This window comes from Mustela putorius, unplaced genomic scaffold, assembly GCF_011764305.1.
Source record: "Mustela putorius furo isolate JIRA1106 unplaced genomic scaffold, ASM1176430v1.1 tig00000174_pilon_pilon_pilon, whole genome shotgun sequence".
In the NCBI taxonomy this organism is placed as follows: domain Eukaryota; kingdom Metazoa; phylum Chordata; class Mammalia; order Carnivora; family Mustelidae; genus Mustela; species Mustela putorius.
This window is the reverse complement of record NW_025421304.1, coordinates 679,105-704,416: the sequence shown is the minus strand read 5'-3', so window position 1 is coordinate 704,416 and position 25,312 is coordinate 679,105. Positions and strand designations below refer to the sequence as shown.

General features: G+C 37.2%; 1 protein-coding gene and 1 long non-coding RNA gene across 7 annotated transcripts in view; one reads left to right on the top strand and one right to left on the bottom strand.

The window, feature by feature from the left end:
* The window catches only part of LOC123391030, a 39,400-nt gene extending 18,830 nt beyond the window's left edge, over positions 1–20,570 (top strand). The window contains exons 2-3 of the long non-coding RNA XR_006605671.1: positions 16,973–17,071; positions 20,066–20,570. This is a non-coding gene — a long non-coding RNA (uncharacterized LOC123391030). The remainder of the gene's footprint in view (positions 1–16,972; positions 17,072–20,065) is intronic.
* The window catches only part of ZNF570 (zinc finger protein 570), a 35,100-nt gene extending 14,112 nt beyond the window's left edge, over positions 1–20,988 (bottom strand). The window contains exons 1-5 of one of the 6 annotated variants that reach the window (XM_013062775.2): positions 20,570–20,674; positions 19,644–19,829; positions 19,431–19,518; positions 14,155–14,281; positions 13,736–13,831 (exon numbers count right to left, since the gene is read on the bottom strand). In XM_013062775.2, coding sequence (XP_012918229.1) covers positions 13,736–13,831; positions 14,155–14,188 — 130 coding nt within the window. In that variant the 5' untranslated portion in view covers positions 14,189–14,281; positions 19,431–19,518; positions 19,644–19,829; positions 20,570–20,674. Of the gene's footprint in view, positions 1–13,735; positions 13,832–14,154; positions 14,282–19,430; positions 19,519–19,643; positions 19,830–20,569; positions 20,679–20,909 lie in introns of those variants that run through there. The other 5 variants (XM_013062772.2, XM_013062771.2, XM_013062770.2 and 2 more) reach the window with 5 other exon arrangements.
* Positions 20,989–25,312: the final 4,324 nt, after the last annotated feature.

Genomic DNA, 25,312 nt, shown 5'->3' with positions numbered 1-25,312 from the left:
TAGACTATGTGTTGTCCATAAAAGATGCATTAATAAAAAAAGATTGAAATCATACAAATTATCTTTCTCAATCATAATGAAATTAAACTAGGAATCAAGAGCAAAATGAAAACTGGAAAAATCCACAAATATGTGGAAGTTAAACACTTAACCAACCAAAGAAGATATCACAAGTTATCTTGAAACCCATGGAAATAAAAATATAACATACCAAAAATTATGGGATGCATCAAAAGCTGTGCTAAAAGGGAAATATATAGCTATTAATGCTTACATTAAAGAAGAAGGAGCCAAAATCAACAACCTAACTTTGCATCTTAACCAACTAGAAAAAGAGCAAACTAATCCAAAGCTAGGAAAGACTAAGCAGAGATAAGCAAAATAAACAGAAAAATAATAGAACCAGCAAAACCAAGAGATAGTTATTCAAAAAGGCAGGCAAAACTGACAAACTTTTATTTGGGTTGTCTAAGAAAAAAGAAGATTTGAATAACTAAAATCAGAAATGAAAGGTGCCACATTATTACCAATCATACAAAAATAAAAAGGATTATAAGAGTACTATGAGCAACTGCATGCCAACAAATGGAGTAAACTGGATAAAATGGACAAATTATAAGAAACATACACCCTACCAAGACTGAATCATAAAGAAATAGAAAATCTGAACAGACACATAACTAGTAAGTTGACTGTATCAGTAATCCAAAACCTTCTAACAAGAAAAGGCCTAGGACCAGATAGTGTCTTTGGTGAATTCTATCACACATTTAAAACATTCACGCAAATCCTCCTCAAACTCTTCCAAAGAAATGAAGAGGAGTGATGAATTCCAAACTCATTCTATGAGGCCAGCATTACTCTGATACCAAAGCAAGACTATAAGATACTATGAGAAAACTAGAAACCAGTATCTCTTATGAGCACTGATGTAAAAATCATCAACAAATACTAGCAAATTGAATTCAACAGCATATTATAAGGATTATACACCATAACCAAGTGGAATTTAATGCTGGACTACAAGGATGGTTCAGCAAAAATTAATGTAACACACATTAACAGAAGGAAAAATGATTATTTCAATTGGTGCAGAAAAAGCATTTGACAAAATCCATAACCCTTTCATGATAAAAAACACTCAACAAACTGGCAATAGAAAGAAACTACTTCAACATAATACAAACTATATATGAAAAGCCCATAGCTAAAATCATATTTAATGGTAAAGACTGAAAGCTTTCCTCCAAGATTTCCAGGAAAAAGGCAAGAATGCCTACCTTCACCACTTCTAGTCAGGACAGTACTGGATGTTCTAGCCAGAGCAATTAGTCAAGAAAAATAAAATTTAAAAATCCGTATTATAAAGTTAGAAGTAAAATTATGTGTTTGTAGATGACATGCTCTTCTATGTAGAAACACTAAAGACTCCACTTGCCCCCACCATCCATTTGAACTAATAAACAAATTCAGCAAAATAGCAAGATACAAAGTCAACACATCCCAATTAGTTGCATTTCTATACATGAACAATGAACAATCTGAAAATGAAATTAAAACAACTCTATTTATAATAGAATAAAATAGGAATTAATCAAAGAGGTGAGACATATATAATGAAAACCGCAAAACATTGCAGAAAGAAATCAAATAAGCTGTAAATAAATGGAGATATCCTGAATTCATGAATTAGAACATTAATATTCTAAGAAGTATATACTACCTAAAGCTATCTACAGATTCAGTACAATTCCTGTTAAATCCCAAAGATTTCTTTTTCAGATATAAGAAACAATTGATCCTAAAATTCATATGGAATCTCAATGGACCCCAAATAGTGAAAGTAATCTTGAAAAGGAAGATCAAATTTCCAGACCAAATCTGGAAAAGCAAGAACAAAGTCCCACAATTCCTGATTTCAGAAATTTCTACAGAGCTACAGTAATCAAAACAGTGTATTACTGGCATAAGGACAGACATACAGACTAATGGAATAGAAAATAGAAAGCCCAACAATAAACCCTCACATATATAGTCAAATGACTTTTGATAAGGGTGCCAACGTATATGAAAGACCCAGCAATTATCAACCTCAATAGGGAAAAACTGAGTGCTCTTCCAGTACAGTCAAGAACAAGAGAGTGATGTCCACTGTCACCACTGTTATTTTTTCAAAAAGATTTATTTATTTATTGGAGAGAGATAGAGAGAGCACTAGTGGGAGGGGTAGAGGGAAAGGAGAGAAAAACTTAAGTAGACTCCACACTGAGTGCAGAGCCCTTAAGTCCTCTTGAGCCGAGATCAAGAGTTAGATAATCAACTGAGCCATCCAGGCACTTCAGGAGACTGTTAACTACAGAGAACAAACTTAGCATGCTGGAGGAGAGATGGGTGGAGAAGATGGGCTAAATGGGTGACGGGCATTAATGAGGACAGTTGCTGTGATGAGCACTGGGTGTTATATATAAGTGATGAATCACTGAATTCTTTTCCTGAAAGTAGTACTTCACTATATGTTAACTAACTTGGATTTAAATAAAATCTTGGAAAGAAAAAAAAAAAGGAAAGAAATTTGTTGCATTTCCATACATCAATAACAAAGCAACAGAAATATAAATCAACGACTCAATCCCTTTTACAATTATACCAAAAGCCATAAGATACCTAGGAATAAACCTATCTAAAGAGGTGAAAGGCCTGAACTCTGAAAACTATAAAACACTGAAGAAAGAAATTGAATATGCTACAAAGAAATGGAAAGATGTTCCATGCTCATGGATTGGAATAACAAATATTGTTAAAATATCTACACTACCCAAAGCAATCTATAGGTTTAATGCAATCCCTATCAAAATACCAACAATATTTTTCACAGAACTAGAACAAACAAGCCTAAAATTTGTATAGAAACACAAAAGACCCTGAATAGACAAAGCAAACTTGAAAAAGCAAAGCAAAATTGGAGGCATCACAATTCTGGACTTCGAGTTATATTACAAAGCGTAGTGAACAAGACAGCATGGTACTGGCACAAAAATAGACATACAGATCAACAGAACAGAATAAAAAATCCAGAAATGAACCCACTACTATACGATCAATTAATCTATGACAGAGCAGGAAAGAATATCCAATGGAAAAAAGACAGTCTCTTCAACAAATGGTGTTATGAAAACTGGACCACTTTCTTACATCATACCCACAAAAATAAGTCCAAAATGGAAGAAAGACCTAAATATGAGATAGGAAGCTATTAAAATCCTAAAGAACATGGACAGTAACCTCTTTGACATCAGCCATAGCAACTTCTTGCTAGATGTCTCTTGAGGCAAGGGAAACAAAAACAAAAACAAACACTATTGGGACTTCATCAGAGTAAGTTTCTGCACATCAAAGGAAACAATCAACAAAACTAAAAGGCAACCTACTGAATGGGAAATGATATTTACAAATGAAGTATCTGATAGAGTTAATATTCAAAATTCTATAAAGAACTTATCACACTCAAACCCCCCAAAACAAATAATCCAATTCAGAAATGGGCAAAAGACATGTATAGACATTTTTTCCCAAAGAAGACATACAGATGCTAAGGGTGCAAAGACCATTCAGTGGGAAAGGACAGGCTTTTCAACAAACGGTGCCGAGAAAATTGGGTATCCTTATGCAAACAAAAGAGCTGGGCTCTTACTTTACATCATATACAAAAGTTTACCTCAAATGGATCAGATCTAAATGTAAAACCTAAAACTAAAATACTTTTAGTTGCCAACATCGGGAAAAATACTCAAAAATACTCATGACATTGAATTTAGCAATGATTTCTTGGTTATGATATCATAAAGCATAAGCACCAAAGGAAAAGTAAAACTGAATTTCACGAAAATTAAAATCTTTTATTTATTAAAGGTTATAATCAACAAAGTAAAAAGGCAACCCACAGAATGGGAGAAAAACATCTGCAAATCATGCATCTGAAAATGCATATATATCCAGAATATATAAAGAACTGCAACTGGACAAGAACACAACTAAAAAATAGACAAAGGACTTGAACAGACATTTTTCCAAAGAAGATATACAAATGGCCAACAAGTATGAAAAGATGTTCAACATCATTAATCATTAGGGGAATGCAAATCAAAACCACAAGATGCTACTTCATACTGATTAGGATGGCTATGATTAAAAAAGAAAGAAAGAAAGAAAAAGTAAATTACAGGTGGTAGTGAAAATGTTGGAACTGTTGGTGAGAATGTAAAATGGGAGAGCCTCCATGGAAAACAGTATGGAATTTCCTCAAAAATTAAAAATAAGATCCAGCAATTCCTCTTCTAAGTATATACCCAAAAGAATTGGAAGCAAGGTCTTAAAATAGGCGGTTGTGCTCCTATGTTCACAGGAGCATTATTTACAATACCCAAAAGATGGAAGCAACCATGTATATATATATATATATATATATATACACACACACACACACACACGCACAGTCAAATGTTATTCCACTTTTGAAAAGGAGGAAATTGGGGCGCCTGGGTGGTTCAATGGGTTAAAGCCTCTGCCTTCAGCTCAGGTCATGATCCCAGGATCCTGGGATGGAGCCCCGCATCGGGCTCTCTGCTCAGCAGGGAGTTTGCTTCATCCTCTCTCTCTGCCTGCCTCTCTGCCTACTTGAGGTCTCTGTCTGTCAAATAAATAAATAATCTTTTAAAAAAATAAATGAAAAGCTGGAAATTGTGAGACATGCTACAATGTGATTCAACTTTGAAGACATTAACCCATGTAAAATAAGCCAGTCACAAAAAGACAATTGCTGTTCACTTATATCAAGTACCTAGATTATTGAAATTCAAAGAAAGGTGGAATGGTGGTTGCCAGGGACTAGGGAAGGGGAGAATGGAGACTTAACTGTTTAATGCATATAGAGTTTCAGTCTTACAAGATGAAAAGAGTTCTATGGAAAGATTCTGGTGATTGTAGCAAAACAATATGGAAAATATACTTTAAAAATAGTTAAGAGTAAATTTTATTACAGTAGCTTACTATAAAAAATTAATGTTTTTAATATAAAACAAACGAAAAAAATCCATAATAAGGTAGAACCCTTATAAATATGCAAAATGTATTAATAATTCATTAAAAATAGACAAATGATGTGAAGACACACTTTTAACTGGGTAATAAATGCATGTAACAATATCAATCTCATGTATTCAAAGAAATGTAAATTAAGAAAATACATTATGATATTATATTTAATCTACCATGTTATCAAAAGGTATAGATGCACCCTTTTCTCATTCACATGGAGTGTATATGGGTATACAGGGTCCTGGGATCGAGCCCCACATCAGACTCTCTGCTCTGCAGGGAGCCTGCTTCCCCCTCTCTCTGCCTGCCTCTCTGCCCACTTGTGATCTCTGCCTGTCAAATAAATAAATAAAATCTTAAAAAAAAAATTAGAGACCGCAACATGGTAATGAGTTGCCAGTCCTTTTAACAGTGTCAGGATTCCTGTCCAGCAATAGAGCAGGCTGGTTAGTGTGACAAACCTGTCTGGTTAAAACAACTAAAAAACATAAGATGTTATGTAAAATACAGAAAATATCTTTTTAGATGTGTTGCAAAGCTGGCAAGACATTAAGGTAAACTTCCAGAAGTCAAAAAGACTCCAGAAGGTACTTTTAAGTAAGTAAGGGGCAACTGAAGCTAACACCCTTAGTTTAACCCTAATGAGAAAGAAGGTCTTAGCCACATCTAACTGGAGTCTTAGGAAAAGAAAATATAGAGAATAGGGAAGTGATAATATGTGAAAAAATAACCACTGATCATTACCTAGGACCTATTAAGACCTGAATGGTCAGATATCAGAACCATAATCCCAAGTAGAGCAATTAAAATGTTATTTAATTTAGATATGTCATGGTGAAAATACAGAATAACAAGGGCAAAGAGAAGGTAGTTTTTAAAAGAAGCAAGGAAGAAAATATTAATGAAAACTGACATCTTAATACCAACAATAGAAGCCAAAAAAGTATGGAGTGGTATCTCTAAGGTGCTGATAAAAATAATGGCTGTCAATTTATATGCATGAAAGCAAAATAAGTACACCAAACAAATGAATAAATTAATAATAACAAAATAGACTGTATAAATAGTATATTTATTGATAAAGGAGTTGACACAGGAAAAAGTTCTGGGATATAGAAAGGAATGATGAAAGAAGAAAATGAAACATGGGTAAATCTAAACAACACTAACTGAACAAAATAATGGTCTAAATTTGTAACTTCATAAAATGAAATGATTTATGGGATTAAAAAAACTGAAATGAGGATAAGTGAAATTAAATCATTCTAAAGTTCTTATATTTTTAAGGAAGGAAAATAAAGGTAAGGATTAATTTTAGACTTTGTTAAGGTGATTATTAATGTTAACTTTTTTTTTTAAGATTTTATTTTCAAAAAAAAAAAATCAAAAAAAAAAAAAAAAAGATTTTATTTTCAAGTAATCTCTACAGCCAAACTGGGGCTCAAACTTACAACCCTAAGATCAAGAGTCATATGTTTTACTGACTGAACTAGCCAGATGTCCCATAAATGTTAAATTTTTTAAGCTAACCAATAGAAGAATAGCAGATGGAGTAAAAGTCAAGAAACAAAATATAGGAAAATAATTTATAAAAGAAAATAAGATGGTGTAAATTAGTCCAATTCTACCAATAATACCAAAATATGTAATTATCATCATTTAGTTAAAAGATACAGATTATCAGCGTAGACTAAAAATCTCTTTAGCTATAAATACTCTTTATAAGAGAAACACAGAAAGTAAGGGAGTAGAGGAATAGAAAAACTATACCAAGGAAGTATTAACAAAAGAAGGCTAGTATAGCTACACTAATATCAAGCAATATAGTTAAGGGGAAAACCATCACTAGATTTAAAGAGGGTAACAATAATATATGGAGGAGTTTACCAGAGAAATAAAACAATTCCAAAAACATATGACCTAATAAAATACTTTTAAAATATAAAAAACCATTGTCAGAATTACCCCAAAAATTATGTATTCACCATTAGAGTTTTTGGACAAGTCTTCCTATAATTGACTTCTCAGAGATTTTTTAAAAAATCAATGATACAAAAAATAAAATCAATGATACAGAAGATTTGATCAGCAAAATTAATGAGCTAATTCAAAGGACATATATCAAATGCTATATATTGCACAACCAGAAAGATATTATTTCCTAGGACATACCAACTATTTATCAAAATTAACCACTAAGACATAAAATAAATTTTAAAGAATTTGAATTAAATAGACCATATTCTCTAACTACAGTGCAGTTAAAGAAGCAAAAACTTGAATTTGGAACCTAAAAATCCCAAGTAATTCATGGGTCTGCAAAAAAAATCAATGGAAATTAGAAAATGCTTAGATATACATGATAACAAAAATACAACCTATCAACATATCATGATATCAACATATCATATATGTGGAATATATTCCTAATATGGTCTTAAAAATTTTTATTTCTAAGTAATCACTATACCTAGTATGGGGCTTGAACTCACAATCCCAAAATCAAGAGTCACATGCTCCACTGAGTGAGCCAGTCAGGTGCCTCTGTTCATAAGTCTTAAGTGCTTAAAATAGAAAAGAGAGATCCTCAAAAACAATCAATTATCTAACTTTAAAAGTTAAAAAAAGATTGGGGCGCCTGGGTGGCTCAGTGGGTTAAAACCTCTGCCTTTGGCTTGGGTCATGATCCCAGGGTCATGGGATCAAGCCCCACATCGAGCTCTCGGCTCAGCAGGGAGCCTGCATCTCCCTCTCTCTCTGCCTGCCTCTCTGCCTACTTGTGATCTCTCTCTCTCTCTCTATCGAATAAATAAATCGTTTTAAAAAAAAGTTTAGAGGGGCACCTGGGTGGCTCAGTGGGTTAAGCCGCTGCCTTCGGCTCAGGTCATGATCTCAGGGTCCTGGGACTGAGACCCGCATTGGGCTCTCTGCTAAGTAGGGAGCCTGCTTCCCTCTCTCTCTCTCTGCCTGTCTCTCTGCCTACGTGTGATCTAGCTCTGTCAAATAATTAAATAAAATCTTAAAAAAAAAAGAATAAAAAAAGTTTAGAATAAACAAAGGAAGAAGTTTAGAAAGTTTAGAAGTTAAAAAAGTTTAGCATAAACAAACAAGGGAAGAATTAAATAATAAAGAAGATAAATAAATGAAATTTTTAAAAGAGATTTTTATTTATTTGACAGAGGGAGAGAGCACAGGCAGGGGGAACAGCAGGCAGAGGAGATGGAGAAGCAGGCTGTGAATAGAGAGCCTGATGTGGGGCTCAATCCCAGGACTCTGGGATCATGACGTGAGCCATCCAGGCACCCCCATGAAATTTTTAAAAAGATAAACTAGAGAGGATCAGTAAAGTGAAAAGTGTCTGAAAATACAAAAAAAAAAAAAAAAAAAAGAGAAATCCATGAAAAATTTTGATTCTTTTTGGAAGAAAAAAATAGGTTATAATTACAAACAATGCCAACTTTAGATAAGAGAAGATAATGGATAACTTTATATAATAAATTTGAATATTTACATAAGACATAAAAATTCTTAGAAAAATACTACAACTCCATGATTATAAGAGAAAAAGGATCTTGTAACAAATTGAATTAGTTGTTTAAATTCTTTTCATAAGAAAAATCACAGGTCAAGATGAACAAAGTTCTACCATTCAAAAAACAGAATTTTGATTTTACACAAATTATTCTAAGGAGGAAAAAAGAGGAATACCCACCAATAAATGTTAAGAGACTAATATCTTGATTCCAAAATCTGACAAGAAGAGTACATGAAGGAAAAATTGAACTTCAACATTACTCACTGATTACTGTAGATGCAAAAAACCTAAAAAATATATTGGCAAACAGCAAGTAGCCATGAATGAAAAAGAGATAAATGGGTTTGTTTCAGGTCTATAAAGTTAGTTCAACATTAAAAATGTAATATGTAATTCACCATGTTAACAGATGAAAAACTAAAAACCATCTAATCATCTACAGAGCTGGAAAAACATTTGTTAAAACATAAAAGCTTTCTTTCTTTTTTTTTTTTTTTTGAAGATTTTATTTATTTATTTGACAGAGATAGCACAAGCAGGGGGAGCTCCAGGCAAAGGGAGAGGGAGAAGCAGGCTTCCCACTGGGCAAAGAGTCCAATGTGGGGCTCAATCTCAGAACCCTGGGACCATGACCTGAGTCAAAGGCAGACGCCCAACCAACTGAGCCACCCAGATGCCTTTCAAAAGCTTTCTATAATGAAACTCTAGCAAACAGAAGCAAAAAGACCCCAAAAACCTCTAAATATCAGAGTTATTAATAACAAAATATGAAAGCACTCTCATTAAGACCAAAAGTGAGCAAGAATGCCTGCTATCATCACACAAAACTACATGAAATAAAAAGCATCCAAATCGAAAAGAATGTCTTCACTATTAGATGACATGATACTATATATAATATAAAAATCCAAAAGACTCCACCAAAAAATTGCTAAAACTGATAAATGAATTCAGTAGTGACTATAAATGTTGCAGGATACCAAATGTACAGAAATCTGTTGCATTTCCATACACCAAAAATGAAATAGCAGAGGGGTACCTAGGTGGCTCAGTGGGTTAAAGCCTCTGCCTCCGGCTCAGGTCATGATCCCAGGGTCCTAGGATCGAGCCCCGCATAGGGCTCTCTGATCAGCAGGGAGCCTGCTTCCTCCTCTCTCTCTGCCTGTCTCTCTGCCTGCTTGTGATCTCTGTCAAATAAATAAATAAAATCTTTTAAAAAAATGAAATAGCAGAAAGAGAAATTAAGAAAACAATCATATTTACAATTGCATCAAAAGTAGTAAGACACCTATAAATAAACCTAACCAAAAAGGTAAAAGACCTGGGTTCTGAAAACTATAAATACTGATGAATGAAACTGAAGATAACACAAAGAAAATATCTCGTGCTCATGGATGGGAAGAACAAAATACTGTTAAAATGTCTATATTGACCAAAGCGATCTATACATTTAATGCAATCCCTATAAAAATGCCAACAGCATTTTTCACAGTAGAGAAAATAATCCTAAAATGTGTAAGGAACCATAAAAGAACTCAAAAAGTCAAAGCAACCTAGAAAAAGCAAAGCAAAGCTGGAGGCATCACAATTCCAGACTTGAGTAATTCACAAAGCTGTCATAATCAAAAGAGTATGATACCAGGAGCACGTGGCTGGCTCAGTTGGTAGAGCATGCCACTCTTGATCTGAGTATTGTAAAAATTTGAGCACCACGTTGGGTGTAGAGATTACTTAAAAACAAAATCTTAAAAAAAAAAAACCAACAATATGGTATCAGCACAAAAACAAACACATAGATCAAAAGAACAGAGTAGAAAATCCAGAATGAAACCACAATTATATGGTCAATTTCTGACAAAGCAGGAAAGACCATCCAATGGGAAAAAGGGAGTCTCTTCAAATGTTGTTAGGAAAACTAGACAGCAATATGTAAAAGAATGAAACTAGACCACTTTTTTATGGCATACACACACCAAAAAAAAAAAAAAACACCTCAAAATAGATTAAAAACCTATATGTGAAGTCTGATGCCATAAAAATCCTACAGGAGAGCACAGACAGTAATTTCTCTGACAAAGGCTGAGCAACTTTTTTCTAGATAGGTCCTCTCAGGGATGGGAAATAAAAGGAAAAATAAATTCCTGAGACTACAACAAAATAAAAACCTTCTGAAAAAAAAATAAATAAAATCCAGCACAGCAAACAATTGAGAAAACTAAAAGTGAGGGGAGGGGCAGAGAGCGAGAGAGAAGCAGACTCTCCACTGAGAGAGCCCGACTCAGAGCTCACTCTCACAATCCTGAGATCATGACCTGAGCCAAAATCAAGAGTCAGATGCTTAACTGACTGAGCCACCCAGACCCCCCTCAGGAATATAATTTTTTTTTTAAGATTTTATTCATTTATTTGACATACAGAGTTGACAAGTAGGCAGAGAGGCAGGCAGAGAGAGAGGAGGAAGCAGGCTCCCTGCTGAGCAGAGAGTCCGACATGGGGCTTGATCCCAGGACCCTGGGACCGTGACCTAAGCCAAATCAGAGGCTTAACCCCCTGAGCCACCCAGGCACCCCTCAGGAATATAATTTTGAGTTGAAAAAAAAAAAGTCAGAATTATATGCCCCACATCTTTTCAGATGTAAAAAGTTAAAATACACAAATATCATATTTTGTTTAAGGGTAATGGCACAACTATTAAGAAAAGTCAAGAAAAGATAAGCAAAATTGTAGAATAATGGTTTCTCTGGTCAGGGGTAGGATGGGCCATGGGTGGGTAATGGTTTATCATTAGGGAGCCCTCAAAGGCCTATAATGGCATTGACAATTTCTTATTTCCTTTTTTTTAAGTAATCTCTATACCCAACATGGGGCATGCTCTACCAACTGAGCCAGCTAGGCACCCCAATAATTTTCTATTTCTTAAGCTAAGAAGTAGGTACATGGGTTTTGTTCTATTACTATTTAAACCATATACATATGCTAATATACATTCATGTATGTATGATTTATTTAGTAATAATAATTAACAAAATTTAATCATATATTCCTTGACACTACAGTTTCATATCAAATATTGTTTTTAAAAAATTGAACAAGAACATAAAAGACTAGGGAGGAATACTGGGGGGGGGTGAGTTGAGTGATACTGACAGAGATATTTACAGTAATACTCATTTTCCTTTTAACTTTAGTCTTCTGTTTTACCTAATGCTTCCTATGTCTAACTAAAACTCCTTCCTATGCCACAAACCTAAACTCTTAATTTATTCTCTCTCAAATGTTTTCTAGCGTCTCATCTGTGTTATATAGAGACCATAATCTTCTCAGTTACCCAGACTCTTTGGCCTCTCACCTCTTTCTCTGAGCTTCCTTGTGTGAGCTTTCTTCTCACATATGCCATTTATAGTTTAATATTGTATCTCTGCTACTGGCCCATCAATTGTTTGATAACTTCTACAAATACATAGTGCTCTAGAATCTTGCATGTAATCTTCAAAAATTCAATAAATGTTGATGAAAGGAATGAAAGAATGAATGAACTTACCATTAAAAGAAAAACAAGGCATTTGGAGAGACACTACTACACTACTACTACTACAATAACAACTAACAGCCTTTGAGTTCACAATATGAGAAGGGAACTGTTTAAGCACTTTAAAAGTATATCTCCAAAGACGACATACACATTGGCTAATAGACACATGAAAAAATGTTCATCACCACCAGCCATGAGGGAGATTCAAAGCAAAACCACATTGAGATACCACCTTACACCAGTCAGAATGGCAAAAATTAACAAGATAGTAAACAACATGTGTTGGAGAGGATGTGGAGAAAGGGGAAACCTCTTACACTGTTGGTGGGAATGCAAGTTGGTACAGCCACTTTGGAAAACAGTGTGGAGATTCTTTAATAAATTAAATATAGAGCTACCCTATGACCCTGCAATTGCACTACTGGGTATTTACCCCAAAGATACAGATGTAGTGAAAAGAAGGGCCATCTGTATCCCATTGTTCATTGTGGCAATGGCCACAGTTGCCAAACCGTGGAAAGAACCAAGATGCCCTTGAATGGACAAATGGATAAAGAAGACATGGTCCATATACACTATGGAGTATTATGCCTCCATCAGAAAGGATGAATACCCAACTTTTGTATCAACATGGACGGGACTGGAAGAGATTATGCTGAGTGAAATAAGTCAAGCAGGGAAAGTCAATTATCATATGGTTTTGCTTATTTTTGGAGCATAAGGAATAACATGGAGGACATGGGGAGATGAAGAGGAGAAGTAAGTTGGGGGGAAATTGGAGGGGGAGACAAACCATGAGAGACTGTGGACTCTGCGAAACAAAAGGTTTTGGAGGGGAGGGGATGGAAGGCTGGGTGAGCCTGGTGGTGGACATTATGGAGGGCATGTATTGTGTGGAGCACTGGATGTGATGCATAAACAATGACTTCTGGAGCACTGAAAAGAAATTTTTTTAAAGATTTTATTTATTTATTTGACAGAGAGAGATCACAAGTAGGCAGAGAGGCAGGCAGAGAGAGAGAGGAGGAAGCAGGCTCCCTGCTGAGCAGAGAGCCCAATGCGGAACTCGATCCCAGGACCCTGAGATCATGACCTGAGCCGAAGGCAGTGGCTTAACCCACTGAGCCACCCAGGCGCCCACTGAAAAGAAATTTTAAAAAAGAAGTATATCCCATTTTACAGATAACAAAATAAAAGTAGAGAGGTTAAGTAACTTGCCTAGAATTTTATTGCACGTAAGAATCAAGACTTGAATCTAGCCCTTTAGTTACAGCTGTCTGTACAGCTCAAAAAGTTTATCAGATTAGGAAAAGATTAAAAGACTGGAAGAGACTTATGAAACTGGGAAGGAATGGGACTCAGAATAGATAAATGAGTTTTTAGAAAGGAGGGAGCAAATTATTAAAGGAGGGACCATGAAGAATAAATGGGAGAGAACATTAAAAGGCCCAAGTTTCTAGTAAGACCTAGAACATCAGAGAACATGCCAACAAAGAATGAAGAGGTGATACCTCTAAGTCAGGCTGAGCCATCATCTCCAGAGGTTTTTGCCTGCCTATTTCCTCTTCACTCACCTGAGCACAAGCCTTTTGCCAGCTCTCTCTTCACCATCCAGGGCTCTTTCCCTTGTTCCAACAATAATATCACATTTGGCTTAGAAAAGCAAAGTCCTGCATGTATGAAAAGAAACAATCTGGTCATGCAGAGGATATCCCATAATTTATAACCAATCTGATCAACAGGGAAGAGGGAGTTTACAGTAAGCCAGAGAAAAATATATAAAGGATGTGTATTCAAATTACAGGAAAGCTGAAGCTTCCAACATAGATTAATAACAGACCCATCTACTGGCAACTTTACAAATATTAAACCATTACTTTGGCACAGCGACTTCAGCCAAGCACTGAGGATGCCACCCAAAGATTCACAATAATGGTAGCAAAGAGGCCCTTATGAGCAGAAGCTCAATTTTACAAGGATAAGATATCCTTACCTAGGGACACCAAGATCCGGTAGTTCTCCAACATCACATTACTATACAGATGCCTCTGAGAAGAATTTAGACAGTCCCACTCCTCTTGCGAGAAATCTACAGCCACATCTCTGAAGGTTACCAACTCCTGAAATGAAATAAGTGAAATAACTTCATCTCTTACCATATACACCTTACTTGTTTTGCCCTAGGTATACTGTGCTTTCCCTGATATTACATCCTCAAATCAAAATAGTCAAACACGTTCCCTCTCGGGCCTTTTGGACTTCTCAGATCATTCTGTATTAAAATAGCAAGCTCTTACTCCTGTTCTGTATTTCCCTAACCCTCCTTTGTTGTTTGCCATGGCACTTAATTATTTTGTTATTGTGTGCTCCCAACCTCCACTAAAATGTCAAGTCCAGGGGCACCTGGGTGGCTAAGTGGTTAAGCCCCTGCCTTTGGCTCAGGTCATAATCTCAGGGTCCTGGGATCAAGCCCTGAATAGGGCTCTTTGCTCAGCAGGGATCTTGCTTCCCCCTCTCTCTCTGCCTGCCTCTCTGCCTGCTTGTGTTCTCTGTCTGTCTAATAAATAAAGTCTTAAAAAAAATGTGAAGTCCATGAGGGCAGAATACATTTTTGCTTTACTCACTGTTATAGCCCTAGTTATAGGACAGTATTTGGCACACATGAGGCATTCAAATATTTGCTGAATAAACTGAATTAATGAATGATCGGTTTGAAGAGTTCAAGAAACTATGAAAGGATCAAAAATGAGACCAGGAAGTGCTGGGGTACCTGGGTGGCACAGTGAATTAAGCATCCCACTATTGGTTTCTGATCAGGTCATGATCTCAGGGTCCTGAGATTGAGTTTCATTGTCAGGCTCTGTGCTCAGCTTGTAGTCTCTCTCCTTCTGCCTCTCCCCTTGTGCATGCTCTCTTTCTCTCTCAAATAAATAAATAAATTTTTAAAAAGAGAGAGAGAGAGAGAGGGAGACCAGAAAGTTCTTGCTATATCTCTGAAAATTGTGCTAGACCAAGGACAGCAGATCATCGATTCTATTAAAATTCAAATACTTTAACCCAGAGTACTTAAAATTTTGTATAAAGAAATGGGTGGGGGTGCCTGGGTGGCTCAGTGGGTTAAGCCTCTGCCTTCAGCTCAGGTCATGATCTCAGGGTCCTGCATCGGGTTCTCTGCTCAGCAGGGAGCCTGCTTCCCCCACAACCCCCACTGCCTGCTGCTCTGTCTACTTGTGATCTCTCTCTCTCTGTCAAATTAATAAATAAAATCTTAAAAAAAAAAGAAATGTGTGTTCTTAAAATGGGCAAAGTGCTTAAAATTTGGAGCTATGCTGTGATTCAGCTGGATATTAGTTTGCTATAATGTGACTGCCTGCTGATGAAAGCTAACATGTGTTTGTGTGTGTATATAATTTTTAGAAGAGGTGAATCTGTCAAGGCAAGAAAACATTTATTGGGTATTTCATACAATTTTGTCATAGTTAAACTGTCTCTACAGAATATAAATTATTAAAGTGTTTTACAGAGGTGCCTGGGTGGCTCAGTCAGTTAAGCATCTCCCTTCAGCTCAGGTCATGATGGGATCCTGGGATCCCAGGTCCTGGGATTGAGCCTTGCTCAGCAGGGAGCCTGCTTCGCCCTCTCTTCCCTGCTTGTGCTCTCTCTTGCTATCACTGTCTCTCTCTCTCAAATAAATAAATAAAATCTTTAAAAAATTCTTTATTTTTTTCAAAGTTATTTTTTAAAATGTGTTTTACAACACTCAGTAACTTTTTCTTATTTATAATGTGAAATAGTTTGTGAATTTCTTCATCTCTGCCCTACCAATAACATCCCTCATATATTGCAATAACATCCCTCATATATTGTTCCTGTTAAGAGTTTGGTTCATATGCCATATATGCTTCCAAAAATGTTTTCCTTACCTTATATAAATATATATAATAAATGTATAACTATTTTTTAATATATGACATACACTTTTCAATGATTCTTTTTTTTTAAATTCATTTATTTGACAGACAGAAATCACAAGTAGGCGGAGAGGCAGGCAGAGAGAGAGAGGAGGAAGCAGGCTCCCCGCTGAGCAGAGAGCCCGATGCGGGGTTTGATCCCAGAACCCTGGGATCATGACCAGAGCTGAAGGCAGAGGCTTTAACCCACTGAGCCACCCAGGCACCCCTCAATGATTCTTTTAATGAAAGTTAATGAAAATAATGGCATCAACATAAGGAACTTTAAATTATTACTTTAAAATACCTGATCTCTAACAAATGATCTCTTAAAAATATTTGACCCCTCTCTCTCTCTTTCTCTACACACACACACACACACACACACACACACACACACACCATGGAATATTACTCAGCCATAAAAAAGAATTAAATCTTGCCATTTGCAACAACACGAATGGAGCTAGAGAGTATAATGCTAAGTGAAATAAGTCAGAGAAAGATAAATACCATATGACTTCACTCGTGTGGAATTTAAGAAACAAAGCAAATGAACAAAGCGGGGAAAAGAAAGATAAACCGAAAAACAGATCCTTAACTATAGAGAACAAACAGATGGTTACCAGAGGGGAGGTGGGGGGAGGCAGATAGGTGAAATAGGTGAAGGGGATTAGGAAAGCACTGGTTTTGATGCACACCCAGTAATATATAGAACCATTAGATCACTATATTGTACACCTGAAAACTAATATAGCATTGTAAGTTAACTACACTGGAATTAAAAAAAATAAAAATAAAATGTTGATCTCTAACCAAATACTTGGTTTCAAAATCCATTCATAATTATAATTAAACCAGGATGAAGAAAGTCAACCGTTCTCTTCACCTTTCTGCCTGCATAGAAATATGGCTCCTTGCTGAGAGGACTGACTACTTCCCTTGAAGCCCTGTCATGTGGTGAGTGTTTTTATTTCCCACATTCCTTGTACCACAGCACCTGGAGGTAAGGCAGGTGATGTCTCTGCTCCTTACATTTATTTTTAGACCATTACTCCTCCCACCTCCCTGAAAGACCCCTAGTTTTAAATCTCATGAAATCAGACTCCATCATCCCTCCCTGTTTTAGTTGTCTACCAGTTCCTGGGAGATACCAATACTCTGTCACTCCTTCAACACTTCAGCACCTGGCTCACTGTCACTCTCTCCAATGCTACTCCTATCATACATAATATTTGGTCATTTCAATATCTATATAAATAATCCTCCCAACAACCAGGCCTCCCAGTTCTATGTCCCTTCTTTCCTCCTGTAGTGTTGTCCTCCACACTTCAATAGTCATTCACTTCCAATGCCATGCCCCAGACTTTGTCATTACCAGTAAGTAGCAAACCCTCCCTAATCTCAACTCTCCCTTTCTGACTTCTACCTCCTATATTCCAACTTTTGTCCTCTGGTACCCCAATTAGGATAATTCTTTGACCCCACTAGAACCTACAAATCACTGACTTACCATGTTTTCACTTCCTAGCACAACCATTTGTTATAATCACCCCATGGATATACCCTGGACTTCCCTGCCCTTACCAACCTGGTTAAACCACTGCCATCTCTCAGCATACTCTATTTCTGTACCTTGAACCACTGTAATTTCCTGGAGAAAATTACACCAATCATGTTAACTGGTCTTACTTTAAATTCATGACACGAACCTCAAGAGGCCCCAAATCCTTTTATGATACATTTCTCTAGTCCATTCATGTCCCTACTCCTCTAAATGACCATTTCATACCTTCCCTCTCTCCTCAAATCTTCAATACCTTTTTTCCTCATCCTTACCAATGATCTTGCTTTCTGTTTCACTCAAAAACCAAAATCCATTCTAGGGGAATTTCTACAAACTCCCACAACATCTACACATCTATCTGCACTGTCCCAACATGCTCTAACTTGCTATATGAACAAACACTTTCTTTCTTTTTTTTTTTTTTAAAGATTTTATTCATTTATTTGACAGAGAGAGATCACAAGTCGGCAGAGAGGCAGGCAGAGAGAGAGAGAGAGGAGGAAGCAGGCTCCCTGCCGAGCAGAGAGCCCGATGCGGGACTCAATCCCGGGACGCGAGATCATGACCTGAGCCGAAGGCAGCGGCTTAACCCACTGAGCCACCCAGGTGCCCCGAACAAACACTTTCTTAGCAAAGTCTGACCCCTCCACTTGTCCACTAGCCCTCAGGTCCTCCTCCTACTCAAGCAGTGTTCCAGTAATCCCCTCTTCACTTTTCTTCATCTTCAAATTTCCCTTTCTACTGAATCTTAAACATCAGAATACAGCTATAAACCCATCTTGAAAAAAACCTTGTTGACCACACTTCAGTTACTACCCTTTCTCTTATTCCCTTACAGCTAAAATACTTGAAAGAATGTCATATACTTTCTATTGTTTCTATTCCTACCATGAAGAATCATATAATATGACTTGTGTAACAGAATCACTTTGACTGCTCTGTTGAGAATAGGCTAGAAGAGAGGAAGGGTGGAAGTAGAAAGAAAAAGTAGAAGAGCAAAGCAATAACCTAGATGAGAGATGACAGTTTGGACCAGAATGGAAGCAGTGTGGTAGTAAAAGTGGTCAACTTCTGGATATATTTTGAACATAGAACAAACCAGAACTTCATGATGGAAGACTTTTAGCTTGTGTACCTGAGACAGGGACATATGTAAAAGATTCCTAATTGGTTTCCCTATTTCTATCCTTGTCCCATTCAGTTTATTCTCAACAGCAGCCAGAGTGATTCTATTAAGTGAGAATTAGATCATGTCACTTCTGTGCCCCCAAACTTCTAATGGCTTGTTTCACTAAGTTTGAGACATTTGAGTTTGAGGTATCATTATACAACCAAATGAAGATGCTAAGTAGGTAGCTGGATATACAAGTCTGGATTTCAGGAGAGAGGTCTCGACTATATATAATTTGGTGATTGTTGCCATATAGATGGCATCTGAAGTCATGAGACAGAATGAGATTACCAAAGGAGTGAGTGTAGGTGGAGAAGAGGACCAAGGACTAAGCCTTTTTACTCAACAGGTGCTCAATAAAAATTTGTTGAGGGAATAAATGTTTGAGCAGAATCTATAATGAAGAAGTTAGTCTGTATCTTGGGGAACAGCATTCCAGGCAGAGGGAACAGCAAGTACAAGTCTATGAGTTAAGAATGTATTCAGGTAAAAAAAAAATTTTTTTTTAAATGTACTCAGCTCACTACAAGGACACTAGTGTGCCTAGAGCTGAGTGAGTGAGTTACAAATGGAGTGATTACCTGAGCTCAAAAAGTGGACCAGATTATGTACGGCCTTAAAGGCTAAGGCAAGGACTTCGGCATTTATCCTGAATGAGGTGGGAATCAGCTGCAGGAGGGATATAATAAGTGACATGATTACTCACCCAGGAAAGTTTCAGCAAGAGCAAAGTTAATATCTGTTTAGTATAAAGAGCAGTAAAATATTTCAGGAAATAGAAAACACCAACTGACCTGGTACATGGCTTTAAGAAGTCCAACAGCCATTCTTTCCTCCTCTTAGCTCTTCTCTTGGGAAATGGCAGTGTCCTCAGATGACTGAGATGGGGAAGAGAACATGAAAAACTAGGGTTTCCTTGCAGCATCCAGAATCACCAGCCTAGAATTTTTCAGCTTCTCTTTCCTTCTGTTGCACCCTTCCTTCCAACAGAGAGAAAGCATAAGGGAGAGATCTAGAAATTTGTTTGCATGCAATTTAACCCATGACTAAATCACTGCCTAATTTGTTATTTTAGCAATAGATTTTCTAGATTTTTACAAATAAAGACTCCCAAGGAATGTAATCATTTACATAAAGACACACAACTAATGAATAACAGTACCCAGTTCAAACAAAGGTCTTCCTGACTCCAGTCTTTCTTCTCTCCAATAAATAGACTAGTGCTTCTGAAACTTGGTGGCACAATGGCATCACCTGGCTAGCTTCAAAAGATACTGGTGGCACACAGTCTCACTCAGTACCCCCACCTACTCATTCTTAAAAACTACAGCGCCATCCACGGTCTTACACACAGAACAATCAGTCTGCCATGGGTATGGGCAGTCTCAACCCGTCACGCTCATCTGTAGCTCCAAGTCTCAAACACGAGGGTACCACAACCTACGTTTACACTCAAACAACTCCAGTTACAAAGAGGCCGTGGGTACTGGAACAACGGGGGACACAATACCCTCCCACCCCCACTCACAGTCTCACACTCTGTAGCACCAACCATCGACTCGCCTGCGCCCACGGTCACAGATACGACGTGCACAGTCACATCAGATGACAGCCTCACGCTGTATGACAACCAACCACCATCTCGCACCTAGAGTCACACCGAGGGCCTGGGAACCGACGTCCGGGTGACCCACAGCCCACTCCTCAGCCCATTCCCTACCTGCAGAAGTCAACTGCGGAAAGACCCCGTCCCTGCTCCGAAGGCTCGGGCAATCTCTATTCCGGCCCACCTCCTGCCTTAAGAGTCTGATGGGGACCCACCCCCGCGGGCCCGGAAAGAAGCGACTGGGCCTCCGGAGGACACAAAGGGACCGCCTGGCCCTGTGCTCGCAGGGGCCACTGGGAAATGTAGTCCAGACAAAAAAAAAAAAAAAAGCGGCGCTGCCTAGTCCGACTGCACTGGCGCGGCGCAGTTCGGGGGTTAGTAACGCAGCCCCTCTGCCCCGGGTCCTCCCCACGCCGGGCTGTTCCAGGCCCTGCAGAGGGAGCCTAAATCTCACCTCGGATCCGGTGTCCGCCAAAGGAACCGGGTCGAGCGTCAACTAGACGGACTGGGACTGAAGTGCGCAGGCACAAGTGCTTGGTCCACCTCCCTTTGCAACGGGGCGGAGAACTTAGAGACGCCGAGTAGCTGCAGGGGGTGCGGTTCGTGTGTGCGGTCCGCACAAACGGGGTGAGGGACGTGCTCCTACAGTTGAGCTGGGGTACCCGAAAAAACTGTGTGGGACAGGGAGAGCAGAGAGTAGAGTGCGCAGGTGCATTGTAATTCCACCCAGCTCCGCCTTCCCTAGGGCGTTTTTGGTTCGGAATGGGTTAGCTTGAAGATCCGAAGGGAGTGAGTCACCCTTTGTGTACGGTTCTTGTATTTGTGATTTGGTGATTATGGGTGTGAATGTGTCCCCCCCGCCCCTTACTAAAATGGCTCTTCTGCTGGGTATCTTCAAAGTTCCCTTACTCTGTCCTTTCAGATATTAATGTCACACCTCCACAAAGGCCTTCCCTGATCACACCTCTCTGACCGCCTTAATCTGATCTATACTCCCTTAGAACAATAGCGTTTGTATTTTAAATTTTTATTTATTGTCTCCCCACAAGTTCTATCACAGAACTAATTTTGTGAGTTGCTGCATGACCCTTTGATTCTGTCATTGTGTGTGTTTCTGTATAAAACTCTGGGTGTTAGGGTGGGTATGCTGGTTTTCTGTGACCATGTGTAAGGTTGTATTATTGTGTGACATTTGTGGTGTTACCTGAGAGAATGTGTTATACAGAAAGGGACTGACTGGTGGAGAGTGGGGTAAGAATGTAATAGGATAGTGTGTGTGACAGGTCCTGAGCACTAGTCTAATGGATGTGGATAGTGATTGAAGTTTTTCTCTGAGGTATCTAATTAGAAAGCACCAACTGTGTGCCAGATGCTCTTCAAGGTGCTGGGATAGACATAGACAAAATAAACTTTAAAAAATCGCTAATAGAATACTAATGAGCAGAAGGACAACCTCAAGAGGCTAAAATATATGTATGATTGAATAACAAATAGAAATCTGGATCTACACAAGGGAATGAAGAGCATTAGAGATGATAACTGTAGGGTAAATATGTAAGACATTTTTATTAATTAAATCGCACCAAAAGATAAGTTACTGTTGAAAGAAAAACAATGTAGCTTTGGATATATATGGAAATCATAGAGTAACAATAGCAGAAAGGCCAGGAGAAGAGAAGGAAGTGGAAATAAACTATGTTTATTTCCTTATAGAAGTGGAAATAAACTATCCTAAGTTTACTACATTCTTTTTTTCTTTAAGATTTTATTTATTTATTCGTCTGAGAGAGCGCACACATGAGCAGGGAAGAGGAACAGAAGGAGAGGGACAAGCCAACTCCGCGCTGCATGCAGAGCCCAACATGGGGCTCGATCTCTGAACCCTGAGATCACAACCTAACCCAAATTCAAGAGTCAGACACTTAACTGACTGAGCCATCCAGATACCCCCAAGGTTCCTACATTCTTTGTGAAGTAATATAGTATCACTTGAACAAACACTGTAACAAGTGAAAGATTTTCACTCTAAGCCCTACAGCAACCACTAACCTAACAAAATAAAAAGTTATAGCTAATAGTCCAACAAGGAAGATAAAGTGGAATCCAATTATCATAAATCACTCAATCCAAAAGAAGTTAGAGAAGGGAACAAAAACCAGATGGGAAACAAATTGCAAAATGGAAGGCTTATATCAATTATCAGACTAAATATAATTTACTGAACATCCAATTAAGAGGCCCAGAGTTTCAGATGGGATGAAAAAGTATGACTCAACCACATGCTGCCTCTGAGAAGTTAAATAGAACTCTACCAATAGTTAGAAATACAAGGATGGAAATACACCATGGTAATGCTGTGTAGAGAAAGCTGGAATAACCTCAGATTTTTCTTAGATGTGACAACAAAAGCACAAGCAACCAAAGGGAGAAAAAAAACCCAGATATATTAGACTTCCTCAAAATTAAAAACATTAACAAGAAAGGACCTTATCAAAGGACATTATCAAGAAAGTGAAAAGAGCCTACAGAATGGGTAAAAATATTTGTAAATCATGTATTTGACAAGGATTTAATATCAGTATATAAAGAACTCCTAAAGCGCAACAAGAAGACAATCCAATTAAAAGATGAGCAAAACACTTGAATTTATATTTCTCTAAAGAAGATAAAAATGGCCAATAAACACAAAGAGGCTCAATATTATTAAAAATGCAAATAAAACTATGAGATACCACTGTATACCTACTAGGATCAGTATTATCAAAATAGCAAATATTGATGAGGACATGTATAACTTAAAAGCTTTGTATGATGATGTTAAGAATATAAAATGGTGCAGCTGCTATAGAAAACAGTTCGTCAGTTCTTCTAAAGCTTAGGTTTACCATATGACCTAGCAATTCCACTCCCAAAAGAATTGAAATCAGGGGCTTGAACAGATACTTGTATTCCAGCGTTCATTATAGCATTATTCAAAATAGCCAAAAGGTGGAAACAACCCAAGTATCCATGAACAGATGAATGGATAAACAAATGTGGTATGTACATACAATGGAATGCTATTCAGCCATAAAAAGGAATAAAGTTTGAGAACACATTACTACATGGATGAACCTTGAAACAATTATACAAAGTATAAATCATACACAAAGGGACAAATATTGTATTCTGCTTAAATGAGATATTTGGATTAGGCAACTTCATAGAGAAAGAAAATAGTAGTTACCAGGAGCTGTGGGGAAGGAGGGATTGAGAGTTGATTGCTTAGTATGTTTAGTGATTATAGAGTTTCCATTTTGGATGATAAAAATTTTGGAAATAGACAGTATTGGTGATTGTACAACATTGTGAATGCACTTAATGCCACTGAATTTTACACTTAAAAAATGTTAAAATGGCAAATTTTGTTAAACATTTTATATTAATATAAAATTTAATAATGTAACATACCAAAAATTGAATTGTACACATTAAAAGTTTGAATTGTATGATAGGTGAGTTGTATCTCAATAAAGCTGTTAAAAAAAAACTGGAGTAGCTGTATTAATGTATACAACATAGATTTCAGAACAAAAAATATAGGGATAAAGAAGATCATTTCATAATAATGAAGGTCAGTTCATCAAAAGAAAATAACAATCATAAATGTTTATGCATCTAACAATACTTTCAAAATACATGAAACAACAACTGACTAAACTGGAAGAAAAAGAAAAATCCACAATGGTAAATCAGAGAGTCCAATACCACTCTCAGTAATTGCTAGAGGGGCACCTAAGCGGCTCAGTGGGTTAAAGCCTCTGCCTTCAGCTCAGGTCACATGATCCTAGGGTCCTGGAATGGAGCCCCGCATCGGGCTCTCTGCTTGGCAGGGAGCCTGCTTCCCTTGCTCTCTCTCTGCCTGCCTCTCTGCCTACCTGTGATCTCTATCAAATAAATAAATAAAATCTTAAAAAATAATAATTTCTAGAACAAGTAGAAAGAAAATAAGCTAAAACATAGAACATTTGAAAAACACTGTCATTTGAGCTAATTAATATTTACAGGGCACTACGACCAATAAATGAAAAAAAATACTCATTTTTTTCAGGAGTACATGGGGCATATACAAAGAATATATTCTGGACCACAAAACAAACCTCTTTCCAAAATGAAACTGAATTAGCAATCAATAGCTGAGGGGCACCTGGGTGGTTCGGTCAGTTAAGCATCTGCCTTTGGCTCAGGTCATGATCTGAGGGTCTCAGGATCCAGCCCCACGTGGGACTCTCTACTCAGCGGGGAGTCTCCTTCTCCCTCTCCCTCTGCCCATGCTCTCGCTTGATCTCTCTCAAATAAAAAAATCTTAAAAAAATAAATAGCTAAAAAATATGTGGATAATTCTCTAATATTTGAAAACATACGTTTTAAATAACCTGTGGATTTTAGAAAGTATTTTGACCCAAAAGAAAATGAAAACATAAAAATTATGGGATGCCACTGAAGCAGTAATCAGGAGGAAATTTATAGAATCAAATACTCTACTAGCAAAGAAGAAATCAAAGTCTTAAACCCATGACTTCATTTTCCACTTGAACATACCAGAAAAAGAGCAAATTAAACATAATGCAAGTAAGAAAAACAAAGGAAATAATAAATATCAGAGCAGAAATCGATGAAATAGAAAACTGAAAAATAAAGATAAACCAATGCAACCTAAAGGTAATTCTTTGAGAGTAATAAATATAAAATTAGCCATACTGAAGAGGAAAGAAAGGGAAATAACAAACTAATGCAAACCAGAAACGAGAGAGGTGCCATCACTACAGCTTCTAACATTAAAAGGATAATACAGTATATCACAGCAACTTTAATCCA